At 40.8% G+C, this 27,435-nt stretch overlaps 1 protein-coding gene and 1 pseudogene across 2 annotated transcripts; one reads left to right on the plus strand and one right to left on the minus strand.

Moving 5' to 3' along the window:
* Positions 1–19,860: 19,860 nt before the first annotated feature.
* Positions 19,861–23,158, minus strand: LOC143601823 (uncharacterized). The gene is made up of 3 exons (XM_077079127.1): positions 22,979–23,158; positions 22,054–22,560; positions 19,861–20,409 (listed from the first exon to the last, which is right to left on the minus strand). The coding sequence occupies exons 1-3, from the start codon at positions 23,156–23,158 to the stop codon at positions 19,861–19,863; spliced, it is 1,236 nt and encodes a 411-aa protein (XP_076935242.1).
* A 640-nt stretch (positions 23,159–23,798) lies between these two features.
* LOC143601824 (vacuolar lysine transporter YPQ1-like) lies at positions 23,799–26,782 on the plus strand (annotated as a pseudogene). Its single transcript, XR_013147725.1, has 12 exons — positions 23,799–24,061; positions 24,133–24,175; positions 24,275–24,301; positions 24,400–24,501; positions 25,331–25,428; positions 25,522–25,699; positions 25,803–25,895; positions 25,983–26,078; positions 26,171–26,191; positions 26,271–26,329; positions 26,405–26,495; positions 26,612–26,782. The product of XR_013147725.1 is annotated as a vacuolar lysine transporter YPQ1-like (transcript).
* The last annotated feature ends 653 nt before the right edge of the window (positions 26,783–27,435 follow it).

Here is a 27,435-nt window from a genome sequence, read left to right on the forward strand (position 1 = left end):
TTCTGCAAGGTGACCAGCGCGGCCACATCGGTTACAAAGTCGACATGGAACTTGAGGTGGGTGGTGGAGTCTACAGGTTGGGCAAAAGGGGTGGTTTCCTGTGTAGGGTTTCTTAGTTGGCGGGGCAGGGAGTGCGGGATTGGTTAGGGCATAGTTGTGGACTATAGGGGGAGTTGGGTAGGTTGACAGGGGTTGAGGGGCGTATACTGGAGGTTGGTAGGCGTGTTGCTGGACTATGGGCGGGCTGGTAAGCGCGTAGACTTGTCCGCGCCTACGTTTCTGGTTATGGTTTGAGGGTTCTGGTTTGGTTTCTGCGGGTTCAGGGACAGTTTTGGTGAGTTTGGTCTTCTCAGTTCCCCGCAGGAACAGAGTTCCTGCTCTGACATGGTTGTCGCTGAGCACAGCGGCCAACTCGATGGCGTCAGAGAGGGTAACTGGGTTTCTGGCCCATACAGAATCTTGAATTTCCATGGGGAGACCCCCAAGGAATTTCTCTATGGCTCGGCGGGAAGGGGTAACAAGGTGAGGGACAAGCAGGCTTAGTTCATGGAAGCGCGTCGCGTACTCGCGCACTTCACCGCTGTATTGCTTAAGATTCCAAAATTCCTCCTCCAGGCGCTTAACTTCGTTGGGAGGGCAGAATTCTCGCGTCAGAATTTCCTTGAATTCCTCCCAGAGCATGCTGGAAGCAGCTTCTGCGCCACGCGCATGAGCTACTCCATTCCACCAAGTGAGCGCCCTTGCTTCCAGGACACTGGAGGCATATAGGGTTCGTCGGTCTGGAGGGCATTGGGTGTGGAGGAAAGTGTTTTCTATTTTCTCAAGCCACTGGAGCATCACGGTGGCTCCTTCAAGACCTGTGAACTTTGGAGGGTTACCCGCGTTAAAGGACTTAATGTTGTAACCAGAGGTGTTAGCATTGTTTTGGTTTAAGGCTTGGGCTATTGCGGCGGCCATTTCCTGGGAACGTTGCTGCGAACGTCTGCGCGCGGCTTCTTTCTTCTTGAGATGGCGAGCTGATAGCGGAGGCATTCTATAAAAGTTTTAATTTTAGTTAATATCTTGGTTTTAGCGCAAAGTATAACCTCGAAAAGCTTGGTTTCGCGGAGTCAGTTACTGTCAAAAGTTAAAGTAAAATAAATGACCCTAAATGCAGACTTAATAAAGGTAACAAATTCGAATCAAGAATCGACAATTCATGTAACACCATGACTTTCCGAATTCCCAATTTAAAATATACGAGCAAACGAGTATTGGGGATTGACGATTCATGTATCACCATGACTTTTCAATCTTCAATATAAAATATACAAGAAAATGAGTATTGGAGGTTGACAATTCATGTATCACCATGACTTTTCAAGTCTCCAACCTCAGAACATAATCGTAAATAGAAATTGAAAATCAACTATTCATGTATCACCATGACTTTTCGGATTTTCAAATCCAACAAACGAATATGTAAGTAAAATCAATAAAAATCGAAATTCAACAAAAATCGAAATATCGTGGAATAAAACATAAAATCATATACAGCGCAGGCGCGAGCATATTCATAAATAACGAGTAATTAACAATAAGCGCGCAAACATGAGATTTCTCTCATGCGCGAGAAGGGACTCTTAGGTATTCTAGGCCGTTACGTCTAACCACCTATCCTAAAGTCAACGAGCTCTGATACCAATCTGTAACACCCCGACCAAAGGCGGATTATACATCGGGGCGCCACATATTGTTTCATTACTCGTGACACTATTGGGTGTCAATATTTAATAAATACATTCATTCGCGCACGCGCAAAGTAGACATAAGATAACATAAATCATCATAAATCAATATATTATAAATCATAATAATCGAACAGCAATAGCTTGTCTTGATACATTTTAATCTAGGTCCAAAATAAAGAAAACTTCCTACGTGTCCTCGAGCTCCAAAACAGCTACTGCAAACCTGAACATGTGTTAAAATAAACGTCAAACACTTGCGTGTTGGTGAGAAATCAAGTTTAATACAATACATAGATAACAATAAATCTGCGCGCAACATGTGTATGTCTGGTTTTCAACAAGGGTGTAATCCGATCGGGACCAAATCTAAGATTCATAGACTGCCAGTGCTCACAATTGAGCTCACAAACAAGAAAGACTGTGCAAGTGTAAACAAAAGAGAAAATCATAAACGATAGTTCTCCCGTGTTCATCTAATGGTACCATGAGAACTGCGGAATAGACCGACAAGACGGTTAATGATCCACACATACAAATAAACAGCCAAGTCTACGTCCTCAACACATGGGATACTGCGCGACTAAAGTTCATAAACAGTTTAAGACTCTAAGTTTGTATGAACACATGAACATCCCAAAACATTAAAAGCAAAAAGGGATTAGGTACGAGATTACTCACTTGATAAACGATGCGGTGTAAGATAAAGCAAGAACCAACTTTAAACAAGCACAAGTTAACCTATAAATAAGATTATTGTTTTAATGATTGGTTTTTAGTCTTGATTATAAGTTAGCATAATTAGTAAGTAAATTATTATATATAATATATATTACCGGAAAAGCAGGGCAGAACAGGGAGGAAGACGGAGGCAGAGAGGAAGACGGCAGAGGAAGAACAACGGCAAGGAGCAAGAGAGAACAGGAGAGTTTAAGTGCTTTGTGTGTGTAGTGTTAGGAAAAATAATATTATTATTTATAGGGAAACCCTAGGGAACACAATCCCTAGAAAAGAGGAAAAGATCTCCAAAAAGTAAAAGATTCCAAAAGCAAAAGATATCAAAAGATATGGCAGCTGCAGGGGGCAAAGGAAAGCTGACAGGGAACAGTAAACAGGCATGGGAGGGTCAGATAAAGGTATTGGTCAAAGCATGGAAAAGCAGATCTCAAAAGATAATGTCAGTCACTTTTTCTGTCAACCAATGGGGTTGGTGCGCATGCTGCGCCAAAAGTGGCTTTTCAGACATAAGGCAGGTCAGGTCAACAGCACAGAAGATAAGACAACACAAAAGTAAACAGCTGGATTAAACAGAAAAGACTCAAAGGGGTTTAGCGCGAGGAAGCTTGAGCGCGAAGGCAGACACAGAAGGTCAAGAGTGCGCGAGCGCGAAGGCAGACAGAACCAACCTTAACGCGTCGCGGGAAGAACTACATTTCTAAGCGCGCCGCGGGAAGAACTTCAATTCTAAGCGCGTCGCGAGAAGAACTATATTCCTTAGCGCGTCGCGGGAAGAACGGTATCCATAGCGCGCCGCGGGAAGAACTAAAATCCTTAGCGCGCTGCGGGGACAGTTCGTCTCGCGTATCGCAGTAACAGGTGGTCTTCACGCAGGCTTCCTTGTAAGGAGTCTGGCGCGTGGAGCTGCGCAGACAACCTTAGGCGGGAAGGAACAAAGGACAGGGGTTCAAGGCTTAAGGGAGGGACGGCGACAAGAGGGAAAAGAAGGCGGAAAGAGAGAAGAAGAGGGACGGGACGGCGGAAAGAAAGAGAGAGAAAGAGGCGGGAAGGAAAATATATTATTATTATTAAAAGTAAAATATAAGTATAAATAAATATTAAATCATAAAAGAGATCGGGTCAGAGAAACGGGTACCTGGGTCCGGTCGGATCGGGGCAGATGTCACAGCACGTGCGTAGGCCACAGTTGGTAGAACAGGAATACTATTCAGCCGGCTATACCTTCTTGGAAACCTACCTTTGGCTATAAATACCCCAAATAGTATGATCATCTTATCTTATCTTGTATCTTATATCTTATACCTGATATCTGCTCTAGCAATCTCTTAATATACACTTATATTCAAGAGCAATCTAGTCTGATTCTCACGCCGGAGGGTGGTCACAAGGATGTACCCCCCCCTTCTCAGTGACGAGCTCATGGTGTCTGTTTTGCAGGTTATCAGAAGAACCATCTTTGCCGGACATAACCCCTCGTGGGAAACATCTATTTAACCCCCAGATTATCCGTAATCTGCCCGGGGTCGATTAGTGTTTCTTCATTGGCGCCATCTGTGCATAAAAGCTAGAACTTAATTTCTTTTCAGTTTTTTCAAACTTCTGGAAAGATGGTTAAAGAAACGCCGGTAACCACAACCCCATCTACTGGGGGGAATACCGGCGACTACACAGTTTTTACGAACACTATCCCGGTTACCCAAGCTGGGGCAAGTGCAGTAAATTTTACGAACACTACCCCAGTTACCCAAGCTGGGGCAAGTGCAGTAAATAATCGCTCACTGGGATTCACCGATACCCAGTTAGAGAGACAACGAACGAGGCTCTCTCGCCAAACACTCGATGAAGTTAAAGCGTGGGCGGAAGCACGTCAAAAAGAATTCCAAGCTGAGTTGGATGAACACTTACGTTCACTCCAACAGCCTGAGGAATTCGAAGAATACTTAGACGATGATTCGGAGGAATCCGATAGTGACGCAAACCCTCGTTATAGGGCGAAAGGGAAGCGTAAGGAAACGGACTCCCAACCGAGAAGGCGTTTTGGAGAAACCTTCAAACCAAAAAACGCGGGTGGAAACCCACGTGACTTCTCCAAAACATTTACACCAACTGCTGCAAAGGCGGGAACGTCCAAATTTGCAAGGGACATTGCGGAAGCAATCGTCCCGAAAAGTGCCAAACAGATGTCCAACATCGGCACTTATGATGGTATATCTGATCCAGACGATCATTTGAACAGGTTCATAGCGGGGGCAACCGTCAGTAGTTGGACGGAACCTACGTGGTGTTACATGTTCCAAATGACGCTTGTTGGGGCAGCTAGAGCGTGGTTCGATCGTCTACCGGTCCACCACATCTACGATTGGGAAGACTTCCAGCAGAAGTTTAGCCAACACTTCAGCCAACAAAGAAAGTATACCGAGGAGCAATGGACAATCCTCAATTGCATTCGAGAAACAGATGAATCTTTGCTAGACTTCATCACTCGCTTCAACTCAAAGAAGCTAAGTCTGGGTAATATTAGCGAAGATCTTGTTCGCGCTGCTTTTATCCAGGGCGCGAACGACCAAGAGCTCATCCGCACCTTAACGGGTAAAGATGGCATGCCATCATGACAGCAGCTAAACGCTTTGCGGAAACGGAGAAGCAACTGGGTAGAGATCTCCCCAGAGCACAAACCTCTACACCCAGAAAACAAGAGAAGACAACGTCCTTACCGCCCGACTAAACAAAAAGCGGAAGCTAGGCATTTGGCAGTCAAGGGTAAACTTTAACACCTCATTCGGCTTGCAACATCGGTTAGGCGGAAGGGATAACGTACAGTCGAACCAGAACTCCAGATGGACGCCACTCACCAAAAGCGTCACCGAGATATTCGCCACTGAGGAGCTCCCATGGCCAAAGGCTCCAACAATCCGACATCGTCACAATGCTGATCGGAGCAAATACTGTGACTTTCACAGGACAAAAGGCCACAACACTGAAGAATGCACAGACGTAAAGGACATCGTCGAAGCATTTGTCAGAGATGGGACGCTCGCGCACCTCGTGGTGTAACGAGCGCTGAGCAGGCTGATGCGTGTAGAACCCCAGTTTGGGAAAACACGAATAAAACCGCAGCTTCAATGTTGGAGACTACATACTGCGTAAACAACGAGATCCCGAACCAAGTGCATATCGGCTCGATGGCACTCCCAACCCAACAACATGGAAGGGAGCTCAATTACACAGTGCATGTAGATCAATTCAAAACTTGTAAAGAAAAGGCCCAGAGCCACTTCTAATGGAAATGATTCTCCTTATCACATTGACGCTGATGATTTTACATTTATACTTATGAACTTTCCACACGGATATGCCGGTATTCACCGCATAATTACGTGGAAAGTCGTTGCGTGGGGAAGGCGGCAAAACCCGCATAAACCCAAAAAACGGCAAACCTTCACGCAGGTCAGTTAAAGGTAAAGTTCAGTCATCCCACTAAATGAAAGTGCCGGTCTATCCGCACGAATCATGATAGAGGAAACTGAACACTAACCTATTAACAACCGCGCGTCGAACGGTTAATTTATTCAACTCTGATATGCCGGTATTCACCGCATAATTACGTGGAAAGTCGTTGCGTGGGGAAGGCGGCAAAACCCGCATAAACCCAAAAAACGGCAAACCTTCACGCAGGTCAGTTAAAGGTAAAGTTCAGTCATCCCACTAAATGAAAGTGCCGGTCTATCCGCACGGATCATGATAGAGGAAACTGAACACTAACCTATTAACAACCGCGCGTCGAACGGTTGATTTATTCAACACTGATGCCGGTATTCACCGCATAATTACGTGGAAAGTCGTTGCGTGGGGAAGGCGGCAAAACCCGCATAAACCCAAAAAACGGCAAACCTTCACGCAGGTCAGTCATAGGTAAACGTTGGTCATCCCACTAAATGAAAATGCCGGTCCTAACCGCACAAATCATGACAGAGGAAACCGAACTAACCTATTGACAACCGTGCGTCGAACGGTTAACTTATTCAAAATACTTAGAAAATTTCTAACAGAAGGATGAGGAAAACCTCCACGCAGGTCAGATGTAGGCAAAGTTTAGCCATCCTACTAAGTGCAAGTGACGGTCTTACCCGCACAATCACGAACGAGGAAGCAAAACTTCAACCTATTATCTACCACGTTCAAAGGTTAACTTATTCTAAACACTTAGAAAATTTCTAACAGTAAGGATGAGGAAAACCTCCACGCAGGTCAGATGTAGGCAAAGTTTAGCCATCCTACTAAGTGCAAGTGACGGTCTTACCCGCACAATCACGAACGAGGAAGCAAAACTTCAACCTATTATCTACCACGTTCAAAGGTTAACTTATTCTAAACACTTAGAAAATTTCAAAGGAAAAGATGAGGAAAACTTCCACGCAGGTCAGATATAGGTAAAGTTTAGCCATCCTAAGTGCAAGTGACGGTCTTATCCGCACAATCATGAAAAAGGACGCAAAACTTTAACTTATTATCTACCACGTTGAAAAGTTAACTTATCTAAGTACTAAAGAAATTGCTAAGTTAAAACAAAATATGCGTGAAATAAACAAGGCAAGGAATTGGCAAATAATCTTTATTCCATCGAAATTCCAATATTACAGATTGCTGGGTACATACCCCCATACAAAAGAAGCTATACAAAAATAAAAATCTATAATGGTGGAAAGGGATCTTCAGGATCAGGCTTCAGGACCACTTCCACTTGGACCCGCACCATCAGTAGAACGTGACGGTTCAAGGAAAGCTTTAAGGATAGCTAGCCCTCATCAGCAACAGCAACTTCGTTCACCTTCTCCACCACCGGATGCGGGAAGGCGGCATACTGATTCACTGCTTGGTCGTATACAGCTTCAGTATCAACATCATATAAAGGGAAGTTGGAAGGCGGGATGCCTTTCTCAATGAACCCTAGACCAAGCAGGAAGCCGGCCTTTTCCCCATCCTCATGAGAAGCGTTGAGGGCTGCGCTCATAGCATCGTCATAAGACGTATCCGTGAAGACCCGATGCACAACCTACAAGAAAAAATACAAGTATCAAAACCTTTTCTATTTACAAAGAAAAGCGTAAAGATATAATGAAATTAAACATACCTGAGACAACGCTTCTCGAAGAAGCCATTCTTTGGCAACCAGAGCCTCCTGGAGGGCAGCTTGAGCTTGGTTATGGGCGCGTTCGGCTTCACTTTTGTTGAGGTTGGCAAGCAACACTTCTTTAGCCGCAGCCTCTTCAACGCCCTTTAGCTTCCGCTCAGTGTGGTCAAGCACCCCCCTCTGGTTCAAGATCTCTTGGAGCTTCTTGGCGTCTTCAATCGCCAAGGCATCATGAGCCTGTTGGAGCGCCTCTAGTTTGGCTTTAAGTTCCTCATTCTCGAGGCGTAGAGGCTCAACAACAGCTTCAGCCTTGGTGGCCCTCTCAGTTGCGTTCCGTGCAGTTTCCTTAGCCAGCCGAAGCTGTTCGTTAACAGCTTGGGCAGCCTTGGAACGGGCCTCGAGCCGGGCCTGAACTTCAACCTCGAGGGCCTTGAAGGCCTTCTCCTTTTCCGCAGCCACTGCGGTAAGCCTCTTGTTCTCCTCCCGGACAGCCCGCGCCTGAGCTACTTCTTGAATACGAGCTGCTTTTAACTTGTCGTTTTCACGACAAAGCAGCTCGACGCGCGGCTGCATCCGGGCCAGGAGAATCCGAAGCTCATTGGTTAGCCTACCCTCCTGGTAGCTAGCCATTGCTTCCCCCAACGCACCGCTGGGAGCTGCGTGACGAGCCCACTCCACGCACTCCACAGGCGTGCGAAGGGTTGTTCCTCGGCGGATGTTCCATCGTGGAACATACACTTCATTGGAATCCGACACTGCAAAAAACAAAAAGCAGTTAGGAAAAGATGATATAAAAAAAAGGCCAAAAGAACCCTACGCACCTGTAGGGTCGATAACAGGCCGATAGCCGCCAAACCCATCACCTGAACCCAAGGGAAATCCATCCAAGAGGTCAGGCAGATGGGAAGGAGGCAGAGGTTGGCGAGAAGCCCCAAGCATACCTGAAGGATCGGCCGTAGCTGCCGACGTCGGAGGAGGCATAGAGGCCGCCGCGGTAGAAACCAACGGAGGTGAACTCACAACCGTGGTCGCCGCTGCGGAAGTACCCGCAGAAATTGTCACCGCCGGCTCAGTGAAAGATTCAGTAAATATGGCACTGACAGTCGGCGGAGATGTCATCACAGTTGGAACAGTTGGCTCAACTGGGTGAGCAACTGAACCAACTGAAGCAGGCGCAGCCGCCTGGGTCATCGCCTCAGGTAGGTTGACCAAGCCTACCGTCATGGGTCCGGAGGTGCTCCTCCCCGCTCCACCCTGGAATGCGGTAGCATCCACGCCTGCACAAAGAAGATATAAGTATAATGGCGGAAAGATATGAAGTTAAAAAGTAAAGGAAGTTTGTACTTACGGGTTTTCTTGAGCCTAAAAGTGCGAACAGGCGGGGACGAACCCGATGGAGCCGGCCTCTTCACGCCGCTCACCGTCGTTGTCCTGGGCTGCTCGGAGGTGACGGTCATCTAAGCCTCCGGAGCAGTGGTCTTAGCACCACCAGGGTTCCCCGCCACCTCCTCGCTTTCGGTCTCTGAATCAGACCGATGCACCGGATCGGCAGTGGAGGCAACCTTCGCCTTCCCCTTCCCGCCGGCAGCCTTCTTCTTCCGCACCAACGGAGGACCATCTGCGGATTCCTCATCAGAAGATGACAAGATTAGAGGAATTCCAGCAGAGGTTTCAGCATTGAGAGGTCGAGGGTTGAATAACGCCTTACCTGGCCGCGTGGCGCTCAGAATAGGGTGGCCTGGCGGGTAGACCTCCACAAACCGATCCTTCGTTTGCTCCAAGATGGGCAACTCGTTTTCATCGAGAGCACGAGTACCCATCCGAGCGGGACCATCACTCTCCCGCGGCTTCAGGAGAGACTGCAAGTCGTTCCCCTCTGAAATAAAAGAAACAGTTAAAAGACAAACCTATATAAACAAATAAGACAAAGCATACCATAAGGGACAGAGTTCAAACCGTATTCGAGGACGATGGGAACCTGTGACGCCTCCTTCCACACCCGGCTCATCCCAAGCATCACCATCCCAGACTCCGCAAAGCGGTACACCGGAGTCTGGATCTGGGAGATCTTGGCGAACCATTCCGCCTCCTGGTAGTTCGGGGCGTGAAGGGCGGGGAGTGCTATCCCATTCTTAAACGTCATCGCTATCGGGACGACGCGAGCGGAGATATAAAAAAACTCCCTCTTCCACGACCGAAGACTGCGCTCGGTTGCGCAGATCTTCAGCCCTTTGATCCGGTTGACCAAGGTGTACCACCCCTAGATGCACCTCCAGGAGTAGAAAGTCATCAACCGATCAACGTGGGGCTCCACGCCCAGAACGAGGCACACCCACTCAAAGTGGCGGATCTTGGCGATCGCCATCGGGTGTACCTCCGTCAGATGCACACCGTGCCTCTCCAAGACACGGTATACAAACTTCGTCAATGGGAACCTGAGATTCCCATAAACGAAGAATGCAGCGTACACCCTTTTCTTGCCCTTCGGGGCATCGTACACCGTCTGGTGTGGTTCCGGAAACTCAGGCTCGAACGGCTCGAGCATGAACTTCCGGACGATGTACTAAAAAAGCTCGGCAGGAAGAGCGCACTGGCACTCGCCAGCAGTGCTCTTGTCGTCCTTATCAGAAGTGGACGACGGATTCTCGACGAACACGTCAGACTCCTCGGCAAAAGAAGACATGTTTGGATGAACAGAAACGATTTCAGAAGAATGCTCGACGAAATAGTGAGTATTCGCCGGAAATCGTTTAGAAGATGAAGAGAAAAGTGAAAGTGTGGATTGCAAAGGACCCTCTCCCCCTTTATATACTCATCGCAATTAATGCGATGAATTTAATGCGGAAGAGAGAGAAATCGCAGGTGCAATGAAACTATGACACGTGGCAAAGTGCAAGCTGGCAACAGCTGTTGAAAGGACGCGTGCCATTAATTTCGCGGCCACGCGCCCGAAAAATCGCGCCCACGCGCCTGAAAAAGCGTCTGGAATGACCATGTACTGTCACGTCACCATAACTTCCTGCACGTCCTGACACAGTCAGAAGAAACCGTCGGACGACGTTTCAACAGTTTGGACTGTTCTTATCCTTTCACCAACTCTTCGAATTTCAAAATTTCAAAAAGATTCAAAAGCGGGAATATACCCCTTACCTTGGCAACCAAGTAACTATAAGACAGGTGCGAGTACAGTGTTAAGGCAAAACCCTTCACACACTTAGCACCTGCAGGGAATTGAAGCCAATAATACCTTGGCAACCAAGTAACCATAAGACGGGTGCGGGTACAGTGTCAAGGCAAAACCCTTCACATACTGAGCACCCGCAGGGAATTGACGCCAGGAATACCTTGGAAGTAACCGTAAGACGAGTGCGGGTACAGTGTCAAGGCAAAACCCTTCACATACCTAGCGCTCCGCAGGGAATTGAAAACCAAGAAGGATCTTCTGGGCAATGCTTGCGGAAACGGGAATAACATCCCCGCATAGCGGGAACGTCGAGAACTACATTGTTTGAAGCTCCAAGATGGAATTGGTGGTTTTAACATAATTGATCACTATGTTCAAAACTACCAAAACCTCATGGAGAATCCACACAAGTGGGACTCAACGCTCCTGACTTGCGAGGAGGTTACAGACCTACCCGTATCATACCCAAAGATCAAGCAGGAAAGTCGGGAATTTCTGCAAGTGACATTAGGACTTCGGCGGTTAGAATCCCCATGGAAAACCTTAAAACTGAACCCTTTTCAAAACCCTTTGCTTAAGTCCAAAAGTTCACCTCACTTATTAAACATTCATGAGAAGAACATTGGACTGGGGGGACTTGAAGAGGTAGGTCCCAGCAGAGCCCAGTTGGACCCGCAGGACTCACCTTGAAGAGAGACGTCTGCGCGGAAACCAACTGGATCCGCAGGACCCACCATGCTCAGAGACGTGACGTCCTTACGCGCAGTACGCAAGCTGTTCCCGCAGGAAATGCCTCCCAATGGTGAAGTACTCCGCCTTTCCCGCAGCTGCGGATACAAGCCATCAGGGAAGGCCACCCGCGCAGCAAGGCTACACGCACAAGGCACTTAGCTCTCAAATAATTCAGTAGTCACCTGGAGAAGGAATGAGCAAAGCCGGGAACAATCCCGCACAAAGGCGGGAGGGGGAATACTCCCGCCCAAATGAGCCAGTCCGTACGATACTGGAGGATCTTTTGTACTGTACCTGACGAGGTATGGGCAAAAGATCTGACCAGAGATACGACAGCTCATTGACAACAGTATGGCGAGCAGCATGCTCTTGTACTGTATGTCACTATTAGCCGCTGCCTACTCACCAACTCCTGTCATACCACGTGCATAGCCTGCAGTTGGTGGAAAAGGAATAGTACACAGCAGGCCTGGTCACTGTCAGCCGCTGCCTACTCACCAACTACCAGCATGGCACGTGCGTAGGCCACAGTTGGTAGAACAGGAATACTATTCAGCCGGCTATACCTTCTTGGAAACCTACCTTCGGCTATAAATACCCCAAATGGTATGATCATCTTATCTTATCTTGTATCTTATATCTTATACCTGATATCTGCTCTAGCAATCTCTTAATATACACTTATATTCAAGAGCAATCTAGTCTGATTCTCACGCCGGAGGGTGGTCACAAGGAGGTACCCCCCTTCTCAGTGACGAGCTCACGGTGTCTGTTTTGCAGGTTATCAGAAGAACCATCTTTGCCGGACATAACCCCTCGTGGGAAACATCTATTTAACCCCCAGATTATCCGTAATCTGCCCGGGGTCGATTAGTGTTTCTTCACCAGGCGAAGGCGATGCTTTGATTATTGCAGGGTTCTGTTTGGGAACCCTAGGCGACGGTCACCGGCCACGGCATACGTTTTTTCATGGCAGCGGTGTATCGTGGTCGCATCTGTCTCAGTCGCCGGTTGAGTTGTGGTGTTGCTGCCTGCGTTTGCTTTGTTTCAATGATGCAAGGTAACAAGTTCTTCATGTGATGTTTTGTTAACTGTTTGATTTGGGATGGATTGTATCGTTGTAGTTGAGATAATCATTGAGCATCTCTGTTATGTCTCTATTTTAAGTGACGATTATGGCCTTAGTTTGGCTGTCGTTGAAGCAATAACGTTCTCCTGAGCTTCGACCGACATCTACTGTTGTTATTGACTGAATCTGGGCATGTACTATTGTTATTGATTGAATCTGGGCATTCACCGGAACTGTGATAAGATACGCTAATTGGTGAAAAGTAAAACCACATATTGGGGGTAATATGATCATATAAATTGGTTTATTGTCGTGATGATGATTCGGTTTTTGGCAAAGCGACTTATGTTGCAGCCATGATTCTGTTTGTTGGCTAGGCGACTTTTGTTGCAGCCATGATTCGGTTTGGCGAGGCGACTTTTGTTGCAGCCATGATTCGGTTTCTTGGCAACACGACTTTTGTTGCATCCATGGTTCGGTTTCTTGGTGAGGCGACTTTTGTTGCATCCATGGTTCGGTTTCTTAGCGAGGCGACTTTTATTGCAGCCATGATTCGGTTTCTTGGCGAGGCGACTTTTGTTGCAGCCATGGTTCGGTTTCTTGGCGAGGCGAATTTTGTTGCAGCCATGATTCGGTTTTTCGCGGTGTGACTTTTGTACCGTTTTGAGCTTTTAAACTGTAATGACTTTTTGGTCTTAAAATTGTTGAGCTTACTGTTGTTTATAAATTAGCTCCAAAAGTTATTTAAGTGCGTACGAGAGTTATAAAAGTAATCAAAAAAATGTTCAGCTCTTTAAATAGTGACTTTGAGTTTTCAAGTGAAAGTAAAAAATATTTGTCTTCTGAAAAGTTGTTGACTGTGAGTTGTGTATGCTACATCGATGCAGCATTTGTTGAAATGCCTCATCTTCAAAGTATGGGCGTGGCAATATATCATATGGTTTGAAAAAGTTATGACCGGATTGACCTAAAAGTCGAAACATTTAAGGGGATGATACATAAGTTCTGTGATTTCGTCTTCCAAAAGCTAAAACGTGGGATATCGATTTGAATATGCCTACTACAAAGAAGGTATGACAACATTTGATGGGTTAATTTTTTTTTTCTTAAGTTTTAATTAATGATCTGCATTCATTATTGCCCTTAATACTCAGATGTTCCTCATCACATTACTATTAGATTAACATAAATATGATTATATACTTATATGATTTCTATTGGTGTGGCTTTTAGGCGGAGACGGTTGGTTGTGCCGGTGGTCCCGTGGCCTCTTGCAGCCTCTCTCCGCCAGTGTAAGATGATGAGCTGCACGTTTTCTGTTGCTTTATTATGACACTTACAAATTCATCTACAATTTCTCTTGCTCTGTTGTGACTTTGAATGTATTTCATTATCATTCAACTAAAACTTCTTGAATAATTTGAACGAGTTGAATTTGACCCAGCAATGATGTTTATCTGAGCATGTGTTGTCTTGGATTGGGCAACTGAGATGTCTTGGTTGTTGTTAGAGAACAAATCTAATGGCGTTCATTTATAGTTGTGATGATATTTCGATCCTAGGCATGGCAACTTATGTTGCAGCCATGGTGTAGAGCTGAACCTATTGTGATTCCGCCTCTCAGATTGGTTTATAGCTATGATGATGTTCGGTATCTGGCGTATCAATATTTGTTGTAGTCAAGATACCGACCCGAGCCTCAAGTTTACATTTTAATTCGGTCATCATATTTGTTTATGGTTGTCACTTGAATTATTAGAAGGGATTGACTTTGACTTCGATTGGGCTTTAAGAAGTATAATGGTTATGTATATGATTTTGTCTCTTTAGATTGATCTATGGCAATAATGATGTTCGGTTTTTGGTGTAACAATGTATGTTGCAGCCGTGATACCAACCTGAGCCTAATCCTAGATTCTTTTACCTAAGTTGCATTTTTTTGTACATTCTAAACGCTTAGTGTTTAATTGGGTCATAATATTCGTTTATGGCTGTGATGATGATTTTCACTTTGGCGTGGAAACTTATGTTGCAGCCGGTGTGAACCTGAGCCTGCTGTTATTACGCCTTTTGAGATTCATTTTATGGCTATGATGATACTTTGGCTTTTGGTGTGGCAACATACACTGCAGCCATGATACCGTCTTGAGCCTTGGGTTGGCAATTTTATTAAATACATTGTGATCGAATGAGCACGAATGTTGTAACGAGATGATAAGCTGTAATAAATAGGTATTTCTATGATTCGTTTTTGCTTCAATTGTGAATATTTTTGCTTAGTTTTATTGATGTTTGTCATGATGGGTTTTATATGCAGATGAGAACCATTTTGGAAACCCTAGGTTGACGGTGATGATGTGACTGTTTCCGGTTTATCTGGAACCCGAGGGGGCGGTGATGGTGGAGACCGATGGTTGTCGACCGCCGGGAGTTTTTGTGTCGGACAGCGGATCTGTTGTTCGTAATCGAGTGTATCGTGCATTCTTTTAGGTAATAAACTACTTCGGGTTTGTTAAATATTTTTTTAAGTGTTTTGACTGAGCTTTTATATACGTATCACGTCTTTGACTACGTGTGCAATCCATATACGTGTATGTATTATATATACATATACATTTAAACGAATGCGTATGTACATATGATTATTGTTTGTTCAAAATGCAAACCACAAGCTAGATGATGGTTAGTGTACCTCAGTCCAATTTTTTTTATGGTCTGCACCCTGCTTTATAGTTTGGTTAACGAAGATGATTTTTTTTTAACTTTTGTTCCAAGATTTCTTAAATTCTCATTGATTTAATGGTGGTTGTGATTATACCGTTTGTTCACGGATGCGTTTTTTGGCCGCCGGTTTAGCAGTTGGGGTGCCTTTACATCTAGGCTATGATGATGCTCCGACATTTGGCGTGACAACCTATGTTACAACCATAGTGGAGATCTGAACAATGAATAATTTGATTTACATTTTTTGATACTGATTATGGGTTCAATGTTATACATTTGTCATATTTTTCCTTTTCATTTTTGTTTTGAGTAGAGCGGGTTGGTTTTTCTTTTACAATTACTGAATCTTCATGGATTATATGATTTTTAGATGTTCACGGTTAGTTTTCCTTTTGTCACAAACCCGGGGCAGTTTGTGATTCGGTTTTTCGTCGCCGGCTTTACGACGTACGTTGAGTTGGTTTCGTTGATAACGGCTATGATGATCATCTGAGCCTATTATGCTTCATTTTCTTATTCGCTTAAAGGTTAACTTTGACTTTTTGACTGGTATTAGGAAGACCTGAATGAAGTTTGAAGGAAGTTTGGTTGCTAATGGCTTATGTGACTCAGTCTGCTTATGTTGTTTGTACGTTGTGTTTCGTTATGATGACACTCCTTTATTTGATATTGTAACCATACCAGAGATGTTGATTTATTTTAATTCGTTTGTGCTATGATGATTTGAAACCAAACTTTAAATTAGTTTCACTTTTTGAAGCTGTGATGATCTCAATCGAGAAGGTTTGCTTTGACTCTCGATCACCATGATCTGAGCTTCGTTTGCGGGGGGGTCGAAATCCTAGTTTAGCATTTAAATTGAATATTAACAATTAAATAAATACTAATATTTAATTTATAGAAAAAAAATCGTAACTAAGGAAGAAGCAAAAGGTTGCGTGGTCTAGCCCAGAGCGACCTTATCACGTGTGATTGGTGGTGGGGTGTTTACACGGTGTTCCCACCATGTCGACACCTTGTGGCCGTTTGTTGTGTATAGTGCACAACCTTAGAGAACACCCAACTTTTGTTTCTGTCTTTTGAAATTTCTCTATTTACATTTCCATCCTTCAAAAAGATGCCAGTATTATTATCCCTTAATTAAAATTGTCCTTTTATAGGTAATATTTTTACTCGAACTCTACCCTACCACCGCCTACGAAGAAAAATTATATATCCGCCTCTAGGTATTAAACAAAAGTATTTTTTTACTCGACCCATTTTTTAATCTTAATATATTGGTGTATTATTAAATATTAGGGTAGGATTTTGTACAAATAAAATTAACATGCTATACATACAAATAACTAGAGTAATTATAGTATTGAACTATACTAATTATGTTATAAAAGACAATATAGTGTAATAATAACTACTAAAGTTCATAAGTTATAGTGTAATAATAATTACTCAAATGTTAATATAATTACCCTAGTTATTTGTATACTTTTCACGTCAAAAGTTATTTGTATTTGATTCAAAACCCTTAAATGTTAAATAATATAAGAATTAATGGTCATTTTCGTCCGTGTGATTTGCTACTTTAGTCCAAAGTTTGAATTTTTGTCGAATTAGTCATCATAGTTTTAAACATTGGCCAATAACGCCGTCCCGTCTAACGGCATCCGACTATGTCGTTACTTCGTTATCGCGTGTCCCTTACGTGAGGGTCTTAAATGTCTTTTTAGACATTACATGAGGGTTATAATCGTATTTTTAGACATAATCAGTACTGTTTAGCCATCTACAACCCCAGAGTTTGACGGATTCAAAAACAACACCATGATTTAAAGAGCATACATGCAATTTAGAGTATCGATTTCTTGAGCAAGCATGGAAAATGTGGGATATTTGACCTCCTGATGTTGATTTCGACCCAGATGTTCGCTACAGTGTGTTAAAACCTAAACCCTGACTATTATGCGTTACTCAAAGAAACGATTTTTAATTTTTCTATACAATTCGGTTTCAGGAATTACCCTAACCATGTTACCATTGACTTCCACAATGGGGAGAGTTTTATGTCCAAAAACTACATAAGAGGGGGTTATGATTAATGTTGTTGATAGACTAAATGCATACCTGTTTTTGTCGATGCTCGATGATTTATGGCTTGGATTATGCTCTTAGGGGTTATATACAAAAAAACTAAATTAAATTTAACATTATCTAAAATAAAAAGGAGAAAGACAAAAATACCCTTGAACTAACGGCATAGTTGGATGCTGCTAGACGAGGGACATAATTGGTTAATGTTTAAAACTATAATTGACAAAATTTCAAACTTTAGACTGAAGTAACACAAATAACAAATGATAAGGACGAAAATATCCATTAACTCAAATAATTATCTCATTCTACTTACAATTTATCACTTTATCGTCTTTCTTCTCTTCTCCACGAATTTTTGGGAAGTGAACCTGGTCATCATAAAGGCCACCTACATGGATCATGAATGACTAGGAGCGTACTGCATCTTGTCATTCTTTTTTTTTAACGGCCAAATAAGTAATGCCGGGTACTTTGTACTCGGTCTTCATTAGCTAAAGGTAACCAGAGCCGGCCACTAGTCCGGACAGACGAAGCTCCTAGCGGTTCACCTATTGAGGGATTCACCGGATAAAACCCGACCCCCACGACAGCGAGGAGCCGGTAAAACCGGGTGAGATCAGGACTCGAACCCTGGCAAGCCAGGGTCATCCCTCATATCTCCTATATAAATAGGTGATAGTGAGGTTTGAACCTCATATCTCTCACGTTTAAAATGAGTGCTCTACCATTGAGCCACAACATTCGTTTGCGTTCTTTTAGTTTTTACGTAAATATAATATTTGCAGTAGTCGTGTAGTATAATAATATTATATACTTTTTGATTAATTCATATTTTCATGTTAAGTTTAAATAAAATTACTAATTAGTTGTCCCAATTCACAAAAAAACTTTAATCCACATCACATACGAGCACCTGATTAGTTATTTTTAGTTTTTATAATGAGAACGATTACGTATATAATTTTTTAACAACGAAGTTTTGCTTAACTTTTATCGTCTGTTGGATTTGAACATGAGACCTACCAAACCCTCCAAACCCAGAGGAAACAACATCTTTAATCATCAACATTTATTGATTAGCCCGTATTTATAGAAATAGTCAAAATGAACATCCAAAGAAAGTCGGTAACAGACAGGCCGACCAAACTTAAAGCCAATACAATCTCGTTATTGTTCAAATTTGTGAGAGCCGCTAGAATTTGTGTCAGACTGACCGAGCTGTTTGGGAGGTTCGACCAAACTTGTATTTATTAATATTATTTAATTTTAAACATTTTAATATGAAACTAACAAATTATAAAGATAAAAATAACTTTTGTATAATAATTTTATAAAAATTAATGCTATAATAAAACTAATATAATAAATTACAACGTTATAAAAAAATAAAAATGTTATAATAATTTAAGTATATATACGTTTTTTATTTAAATTTATAAAATTGATCATATAAAAATTATTTTATGTTATAATAATATTATAAATTAAATTCTAATTTATTATAAAACCATTTTATAATAAATTAGAATTTTAAAATTTATAATAAATTATAATTTAATTTATAACATTATTATAACATGTTACAATTTTTATATGATCAATTTTATAAATTTAAATTAAATTCATATAAAAATTATGTAATTTTATAACATTTTTAGATTAAAGAGTCAAAAATGTATTATATAAATTTAAATAAAACATCATATTATATAATTGTTATATATAAAAGTTTATTTTAAGTTTATAACCTGTTATTTTCAAATTAAAATGTTTAAAATTAAATAATATTAATAACACAAATTTGGTCGGACCTCCCAAACAGTTTGGTAAGTTCTCCCAAACAATTTGGTTAGTCCGACACAATCCCTCACAAATATGAACAAATGGCGATGTATTGGTTTGTACTTTGGTCGGTTCTTTCAAACAGTTTTGTCGATCCAACTGTTCTTGAGATGACCATTTTGATTAGTTCTAGAAAGAGAGACTAGTCAAGTAATGCGCCCGATCAAAAAGATCTTTTTGGTCATTTTTCCTCCCTACCCAATGATGAATCTAAGTTTATATATATATATAAACCATCAACTCATTGGTTATGCCTTTAAATTTACCATTCCACCAACATCTCATTATTTAAATTTTATAAAAGGGGGGCTTTAAATATACCAAAAGTTTTTATTTGGTATACCAAGTCAACACTATTAATCTACTACTAATCATTTTTATTCTATTTTATTTAAATATAACTACTAATCATTACATAATAATTATTTAAACTACTAATATCTATTTTTTAATTAGGTTTTTTTAAAGGCTATTGTAATTAGTTTTTTGCAATACTAGTATGAATAATAGTATATTAAATATTTTATTATACAATTATGAATATTACTAGTCTTCTAAAAAGTACTCAAATATATAAATACGAAAATACAAGTTCATTATGAATGTAAAAACACTAAAATAATTAATCACTTAAATCCACAAACCCACTTTCAGGACGATAAAGTTGGCTGTACAGTTCTAGACGCGACTTATACATTGTTTCCCACCTAACTGCAGACCGGCTAATATTGTTAAGATTCCAATAAGGCGTGATAACAGGCATTGGGGATTCTCCTTGTAACTCTACCATGACATAATGGGTCTCACCAAATACTAAAGCAATTGTAAGAGCTCTGTGATGTTGACTTTCTTCTGGACCACTCCAAAATGGGAAAATAGTGGTACTGTCTGACATGCTTAAAGAATGGATGATAACACCAAACCTATTGGCAATCAGAACACCTGCCTCAGGCATTTTCATCCAGTGTTCTTCTGGACAAGGTGACCCAAAAAAACACAAGTCATGATACAATGAATTTACATCCCTGACAAACATATCTTTATAAATATCGTATCGATTTTGTAACTCTTCTCTCATTTGCTGTCGAATGTACTCATAAGATTTTTCTTCATCAAGTCCGAGGCAAACAGCCATTGCTCGAAATCCACAGTTTCCATCGCCTTTAACATTCTGTATATTTGTTATATATGGATGAAATACTTTTGGAATATCGCTCATTATATTGGAATCATTCAACTGTGGCATTACATTTAAGTCTATCATGTATGAACGCTCAAAACATTCACCTGGGACTTCATTCAAGTCTATCAATGGTTCACTGTTCAGGTCAAATTCGAATGAACTATGTCTGGCTGGCTCCTTAATCGGATCAACAAAATTGGGCACATTTGAGCAACTATATCTGGCTGAACAAAATTCAGCACGCCTTTTCTGTTGTGATTTTTTCAAGCTTGGCCGTCCACGAGTATTTTTTTGAACTCGAGGTTCCTGAATATCAGTTGTACCTTGACCGACACGTCTTTTTTGTTGTGATTTCTTCAAATTTGGTATTCCACGAGTATTTTTCTGAATTTGAGGTTCTTGAATATCTGTTGTACCGAGACCTATTATGTCCTTCAGCTTTCTTAACCAACTTTTTTTCCCAGCTTTGGACTGCTTGTTGAAGTTTTCTTTAAAATGTTTTAGTTCATTCTCGCAACTAACATCGTCATCTTGGACAGTTGTTGAAGGTACAAAATCTAGCTTCCTCCAAAAGATATCAATCGAATCCAAGGAAATACATTGACCAATGTTAAAATATAAATAAGTAATATATTAACAATTTTATAGAATCATTATTAAAAAAATCTGAACTAACATTAAAATAATCAATCAGATTATACTTACCTGAACTAATATACATTGAAAGTTCGCAAGCACATGGTAACCCACAGCTGTTGCGAAGTCGACAACCACAATTTGAAGAGTCTACTTGAAGATTCTTCCAGCTTTCATGGTCCGCAAGAATTATATCGAGAGCTTCATTTGAAACAAAACCGCGCAATAATTTAAAACATCGTATATTGTGTTGATGTATGCGAACAACTCTGCTTTTCTCAAAACTTTCTTTGATTGATGTATGTTGCGACTGCACGAGACGATTAATACAACCCACAAATTTATCCAAACAACATTTTGAAGATTTCAAATATTTTTTCAATACCGCATGCTGGCTTTCTACTCTATTGGTTGTGTTATTTCCAAAATTGAGATGTTGATCAATCCAGACAGACACAAACATCTCCTTGTATTTGTTCAACCAATTTTCATTTACATATTTTAAAACACCTGAAAAAGTAATTAAACTTATAAGAGATATATAAAAAGAAAAAAATATATCGGGGCGTAGAAAACATACGTGGATATTTTATCAAGAATGACTGAAGTTGCTTGTAATTGTCTGTGTAAGAAACCAAAGTTGTAGAATCTTCTAGTAACTCCCATAATTTTAGAAAGTTGTCCCAATCACGTGCTGACCTGATAGATTGCCTACAGTTCTTGAATATGTTGCGACTAATGTGCCATCTACAAAGTAATTGAGTAGCATTCGGGAAAACTTCTTTGCATGCATTCACTAAAGCCAACTCCCTGTCTGTAAGTATAACACGTGGGTGCATACACTTGTCTAATGTTAACTTTAGACAGTTTAAGACCCATGTATAGCTTTCTATCTTTTCATTTTGCATGAAGGCAAAAGCTATGGAAAATGTCTTGTTGGTCGAAGTTACACCAACAATCTGAACAAAAGGCATATTATAGCTGTTTGTTTTGTACGTGGCATCTATAATCAACACGTGTGGGAATGCCTGCTTGCTCACTCATGCGAATTTTAGTGCGTGCATTGTAAATCGTACTGATTGTAGATGCATTACTTAGGTTCCTCTCCTTCAGTATCGATAGAATATCACGTGGTGCCACATTCATCCTTGTCAATTCTGCAACCAAACTAAATTCATCATCAGTTAACCGCTTAGCATATGGATGGCCTTCCATATGCTGTACAGGCGGATGGTTATGTTCATCACATATCATCGTTAACGTCCAGGAATTATATTCTATTGAATATTTCCCTTCTAATTCGAATGGGCAGTCAGTTTTTTTTGTGCCAGAAACTTTACTTGAATCCTTAACTTTATATTTTCCGCCACGATCACACATGATTACAACTTTATACACGAACCCATTAGGATATTTGTTCGATCTTTTAGTGACGACGACAACACCAAGAGAGCGTGCCAAGTTTTGTACCCAATTCATCAATTCTTCATGGGACCCGAACACCTAAAAATTAATAAAAAGTTAATAAAAAGAATAGATAATACACTTAATAATAAAAAGTTAATAAAAAATGTGTATATATAAGTTAATAAAAAAGAATAAATGATACACCTAATAATAAATGTGTATCATTAAAAACATGTATATATATTAAAAACCTAATTTGTTAAACTAGAAATAGTCAAAGGGATATAATGGTAAATATTAATATTAAAAACCTAATTTGTTAAACTAGAAATAGTCAAAGGGTTATAATGGTAAATAGGGTTATAAACTAGAAAAAAACCTACGGCCAAAACCAAAAAACCTAAAACTAATTTCTCTCCTAAACTCATCCGCCGCCTAACCCCTTTGCCGCCGTCTCCACCGTCGCCACCATCTCCGCATCGCAGGATACTCGCCGTCTCCACCGTCGCCTAACCCCTTTGCCGCCGTCTCCACCGTCGCCTAACCCCTTTGCCGCCGTCTCCACCGTCGCCACCATCTCCGCACCGCAGGATACTCGCCGTCTCCACCGTCGCCTAACCCCTTTGCCGACGTCTCCACCGTCGCCACCATCTCCGCCTAACCCCTTTGCCGCCGTCTCCACCGTCGCCACCATCTCCGTCGCCACCGTCTCCGTTCTTCGCTACCACCGCCGGCGATATCGAAACCCTAACCACCGTCTACCACCACGATTTTGAAAGAAAACCTAACCCAACACTGATTATACCTGATGAGTGAAAAATTGTGGTGTAGTCATGATAAATTCGTTATCTGCCATGGTAAGAAATCGGAATATTAGTTTAGTTTAATCCTAAGAATTTTGTTATTGTTATTGTTAAATAATATTGAATATATTCATAAATTTTCAACTGTATTTTTTGTTTTGTTATGGTATAAATTTTCAACTATATTTTGGGTTATGTAAAGATTTAAATTTTCATTGTTTTCTAGGTTTACAAATAAATGCTGACAACTTTTGGTCTTTGACTTTGGTATATTTTTTGGTATATTTAACAGATGCCTTTATAAAATCCCACTTTTAATTTTTTATTTACGCTTTTGGTGTTGATTCTCTTGTTAGCAGGATCGTAAATCTAGGTGCCAACACTTACACAGTTACCACTGCTACTATACTACAAAGCTGCACCACCACTGCATCAACCACTCGTCTTCATATAAAGGTTTCCATTTCCCATTACAGACCACCTTCAAAATCACACTACTTTTTATTTATTAAAACACATATACAATTACAAATGAAGTTTTTATTGTGGGATGAAAGCAGTAGTAACTCATTAATATCCTACTGTGTTGAAGAGAATAAGCCATGTATAGGATGGTGGGTAGACCTGTATTTCAAAGATTGTCTGTGCAATGTCTATGACGAGGTTTCATTTGTGTTGGGAATCATAAGCCTTGTGTGTTGGGGTGTTGCTGAAATCCCTCAGATCATTACCAACTTTCGTACTAAATCTAGTCATGGTGTGTCACTCATCTTCCTCCTAACGTGGATTGCCGGGTAAGTACTGTTTGTGTAACTTATAATTAGTTAATGGAATAAACCATTTTTCTTTTTGATATATTATGCAGAGATATATTTAATCTTGTGGGTTGTCTTCTTGAGCCTGCTACTGTGAGCTTCTTTTTAATCTAGTTATATGTATAGATCTAGACGTTTGTTTTTAAATTTAAGTAATCTAGCTAGATGTTATTGTTTTTGTTGTGGATGCAGTTACCCACACAGTACTACACGGCTATGGTAAAAATATGTTATACGACACTCCCCCTTAAATTGGTTTCTTTTATTTTCTTCTAATTATTTTTGTTTGTTCAATTCCATTCTGATTTTTTTAATAGCTCTATACTACAAGCACGGTAATATTGGTGTTGCAAAGTGTGTACTATGATCACATCTATGCGTGGTTGAAATCACGGAAAACCGATGCCGGCATCCCCGAGGTAAAACTTCACTCCTAGTTATTCATTATGCAACTAAATTCTACAAGTGTCCATTTTGCCTTACAAGGTTAAGAGATTGTCCATTTAAACAAAAAGTTTCTAAAACCGTTGGAAATGCCATGTTTGTAATTTGTATTGTCATGGAAACACTCGATCTTAAGGTATTTGTTGTGTGACAACGTTATTATCTTGTGAGGTCCGACGGTTATTATTGTGAGGCACAATATAGTATCTATGAGTGCAGTGGCGAAGCTTAGACTGAGGCACCGTGTGGGGGGGAGGAGCTCAAAATGTACACAAAATTTCACAAACGAGGGGGGCCGGGCTCAAATTTCCGGCCGAAAAAGGCTAAACTTACACTAACTATAAATATTTTCGGCCGAGAACGGGTAACCTTACACTACTACGCAAAAAAAACAGGGGGGCCCACCTGGGCCTCAATGAAGCTTCGGCCTTGTGTGAGTGCCGAATAAATCTTTGTGAGTTCTGACAAAATCTTTATGAGTTCCAACGAAATTTTCGTGTGGTCTAACAAAATTTTTGTGAGTTCAAACTAAAATTTTGTGTTGTCCATCAAATTTTCTTTAATCTTAAAATACAAGATAAGAAAGTTTCCGCTTAAAATAAAAATACAATATATTTTATTTAACATATGGCTACTTATAGTAGGATGAAAATATCGTCGCCTAACATTTTCAAACAGTCAGGTCCGACGGATTTGGGACAGACTTTCAAGAATTTTTCTGGTCAAATGTACATTCTCTTGACTTCTTGCGATAAAATGGACATTTTGAGGATTTTCCCTTATTATAATTGGTACTTTTATCAGGTGGAAGAAGTCAAGAAGCCTCTCAAACAAAAATTCATAGGATCACAAAATCGTGCCATCAAACCAACCGCGTCTCACCGTCGGGACTACTATTTCACGTATGTCTTCATGTCTATCCACTCCTGGATTTTACTAAATATCATTATTAGAATTTGTCAAATTTTAACAATTTCTAGGAAATCTGTGTGCAGGTCTGCAAGATCACTCGCTGCAAGTTCAACACCGCCTAATAGAGCTTGTCCGTGGACTACAAGAAGTGGTCCAGCCTCAGCTATGGCTGTTCATGTTGACGATTCTTCAGATGATGAGTCATCTGTTCGGGCACCAATGATAAAGACCGCTTCCCAGCCTAAGCCCATACCACGCTCAGTAAGCCGTTATAAAGCTTGATTGCTAGTATGAATTTGTTGAAATGTTTCATGTTTCTTGTAAGAAGTGTGATATATTTTTATATATGTGTTGTTTATGTCAGGTTGGTTATGGATCATTTTTGGCTACGTCATTGTATATGCCTTCGCACGCCAAGGGTTTGGTGCAAGTGTACGCTTACAAGAACCTTCTACAGGTATGACAACAAATTATTAACTTCAGGGATACAGAAATAGTTAAGCTCTTGTATTTGATTTGAAGGATGATCAAATTATTGTTCCAGGATAATGGTGGAAGTTATACAGCTTATGGCCAATGGTTAGGGTGGATGATGGCTGCTATATACATGGGCGGTCGGATCCCTCAAATCGTCTTAAATGTAAGTCACGTTTCTTTGTCTTATCGTGTCAAATTTAGTAAGATTTCATGAAACTTGTAACATAGTTGCTGACTTGATGTAATTATTTCCAGATTAAAAGAGGCAATGTTGAGGTAAGTCCCTTGCTTGTTTGTTCGTAAAATTAACGAAACTAGAAAAGAAACAAATTTTGACCTTACAACGTGCATTCAGGGTTTGAATCCTCTCATGTTCATATTTGCTCTTATCGCCAATGCAACTTATGTTGGAAGGTGCTCGATTTCTATATCTGGATCTCTCTCGTATATACACTAAAGCGTTTTGACACAATAATGATTTGAATGCAGCATTCTTGTAAGGAGTACAGAATGGGAGAGAATTAGAGCAAACATGCCTTGGTTGCTTGATGCTGCGGTCTGTGTAGCGCTTGATGCTTTTGTATCCTTTATGTTGAAATGTTTACGTTTTAGTCCTTTCTTATTAGAATAAATCCTAATCATCGTCATCATATATATATGATTTTATTACCCTTAACAAACATATAACCATTACAGATTATAATGCAGTATGTATACTACAGATACTTCTTGAAGCGAGTCCCAAACAGTGATGATGATTACCATTGTGACTACTAGCAAGCAAGCAAGCAAGACTCACATGAGTCCACAAACAAGAGCTTTCTAGTTCACAATATTTATATGTATGTCATCATTCCTAGTATTTGATATGTAAAAGATGTTAGGATTAAATGTGGACGATATTGTGTGTCATGAAGAAATATTACGTTTTGTTTAAATAATTTAATTTCATGTTGGGAAAAAACACAAACAAAACTTGGGTATCCCGGTTAAGTTTAAAAGTTGTCGTTCTTCTCAATAAAATTTCTATTTTTCTTCTACACTTGGCCATCAAACCTTCACGTTTCATCAACTTCTTTTGCTTCAAACTAAACCGGCTCTGAAAGAACCCTTAAAAAGATGGTTCTTTTGAAGTCCTCAAAGATCATGTATCCCGCCCGCTATGAAATACATCTATGTAACGTAAAAACAAATGGGTTCCATCATGTCTTATGAAGGTTCCCAAAACGTAACGTTAGCCTCATGCATGAACACGCCGGTCTAGACAATTAGGTATGCCAGACTGCTCCATAGCTCCATAGCTCCCGTTGAACATGTTTTTCGCCTGGATATCAATTAATGACTTCCACCGCTCCATCTCTTCCAATTCTTTCACTGATGGTTTATGAACCATGTGATGTGATAATAATTAATTCAACAAACATGTGACTAATGTAGTAATGTTTACATTTAATGTAACGTTTTTGAGTGAGTAGTTTATTCGACTGAAACGAAATGATAGAACATGTCACAAAATCCGT

The sequence above is a fragment of the Bidens hawaiensis genome, unplaced genomic scaffold, assembly GCF_021521415.1.
Source record: "Bidens hawaiensis isolate Kalapana, Puna unplaced genomic scaffold, B.hawaiensis_p1.1 tig00057165_1, whole genome shotgun sequence".
Taxonomy (NCBI): domain Eukaryota; kingdom Viridiplantae; phylum Streptophyta; class Magnoliopsida; order Asterales; family Asteraceae; genus Bidens; species Bidens hawaiensis.

Bases quoted from the DNA above. Each gene is read 5' to 3' on its own strand.
- LOC143601823 (XM_077079127.1), bottom strand. From the start codon at position 23,158: ATGGTGGCGACGGTGGAGACGGCGGCAAAGGGGTTAGGCGGAGATGGT. The intron at 22,561-22,978 runs GTTAGGCGACGG...ATTAATTTTTAG, and splicing joins GTGGAGACGGCGGCAAAGGG to GTGTTCGGGTCCCATGAAGA. The intron at 20,410-22,053 runs GTACAAAACAAA...ACAAATATACAG, and splicing joins GTGTTGATTATAGATGCCAC to AATGTTAAAGGCGATGGAAA.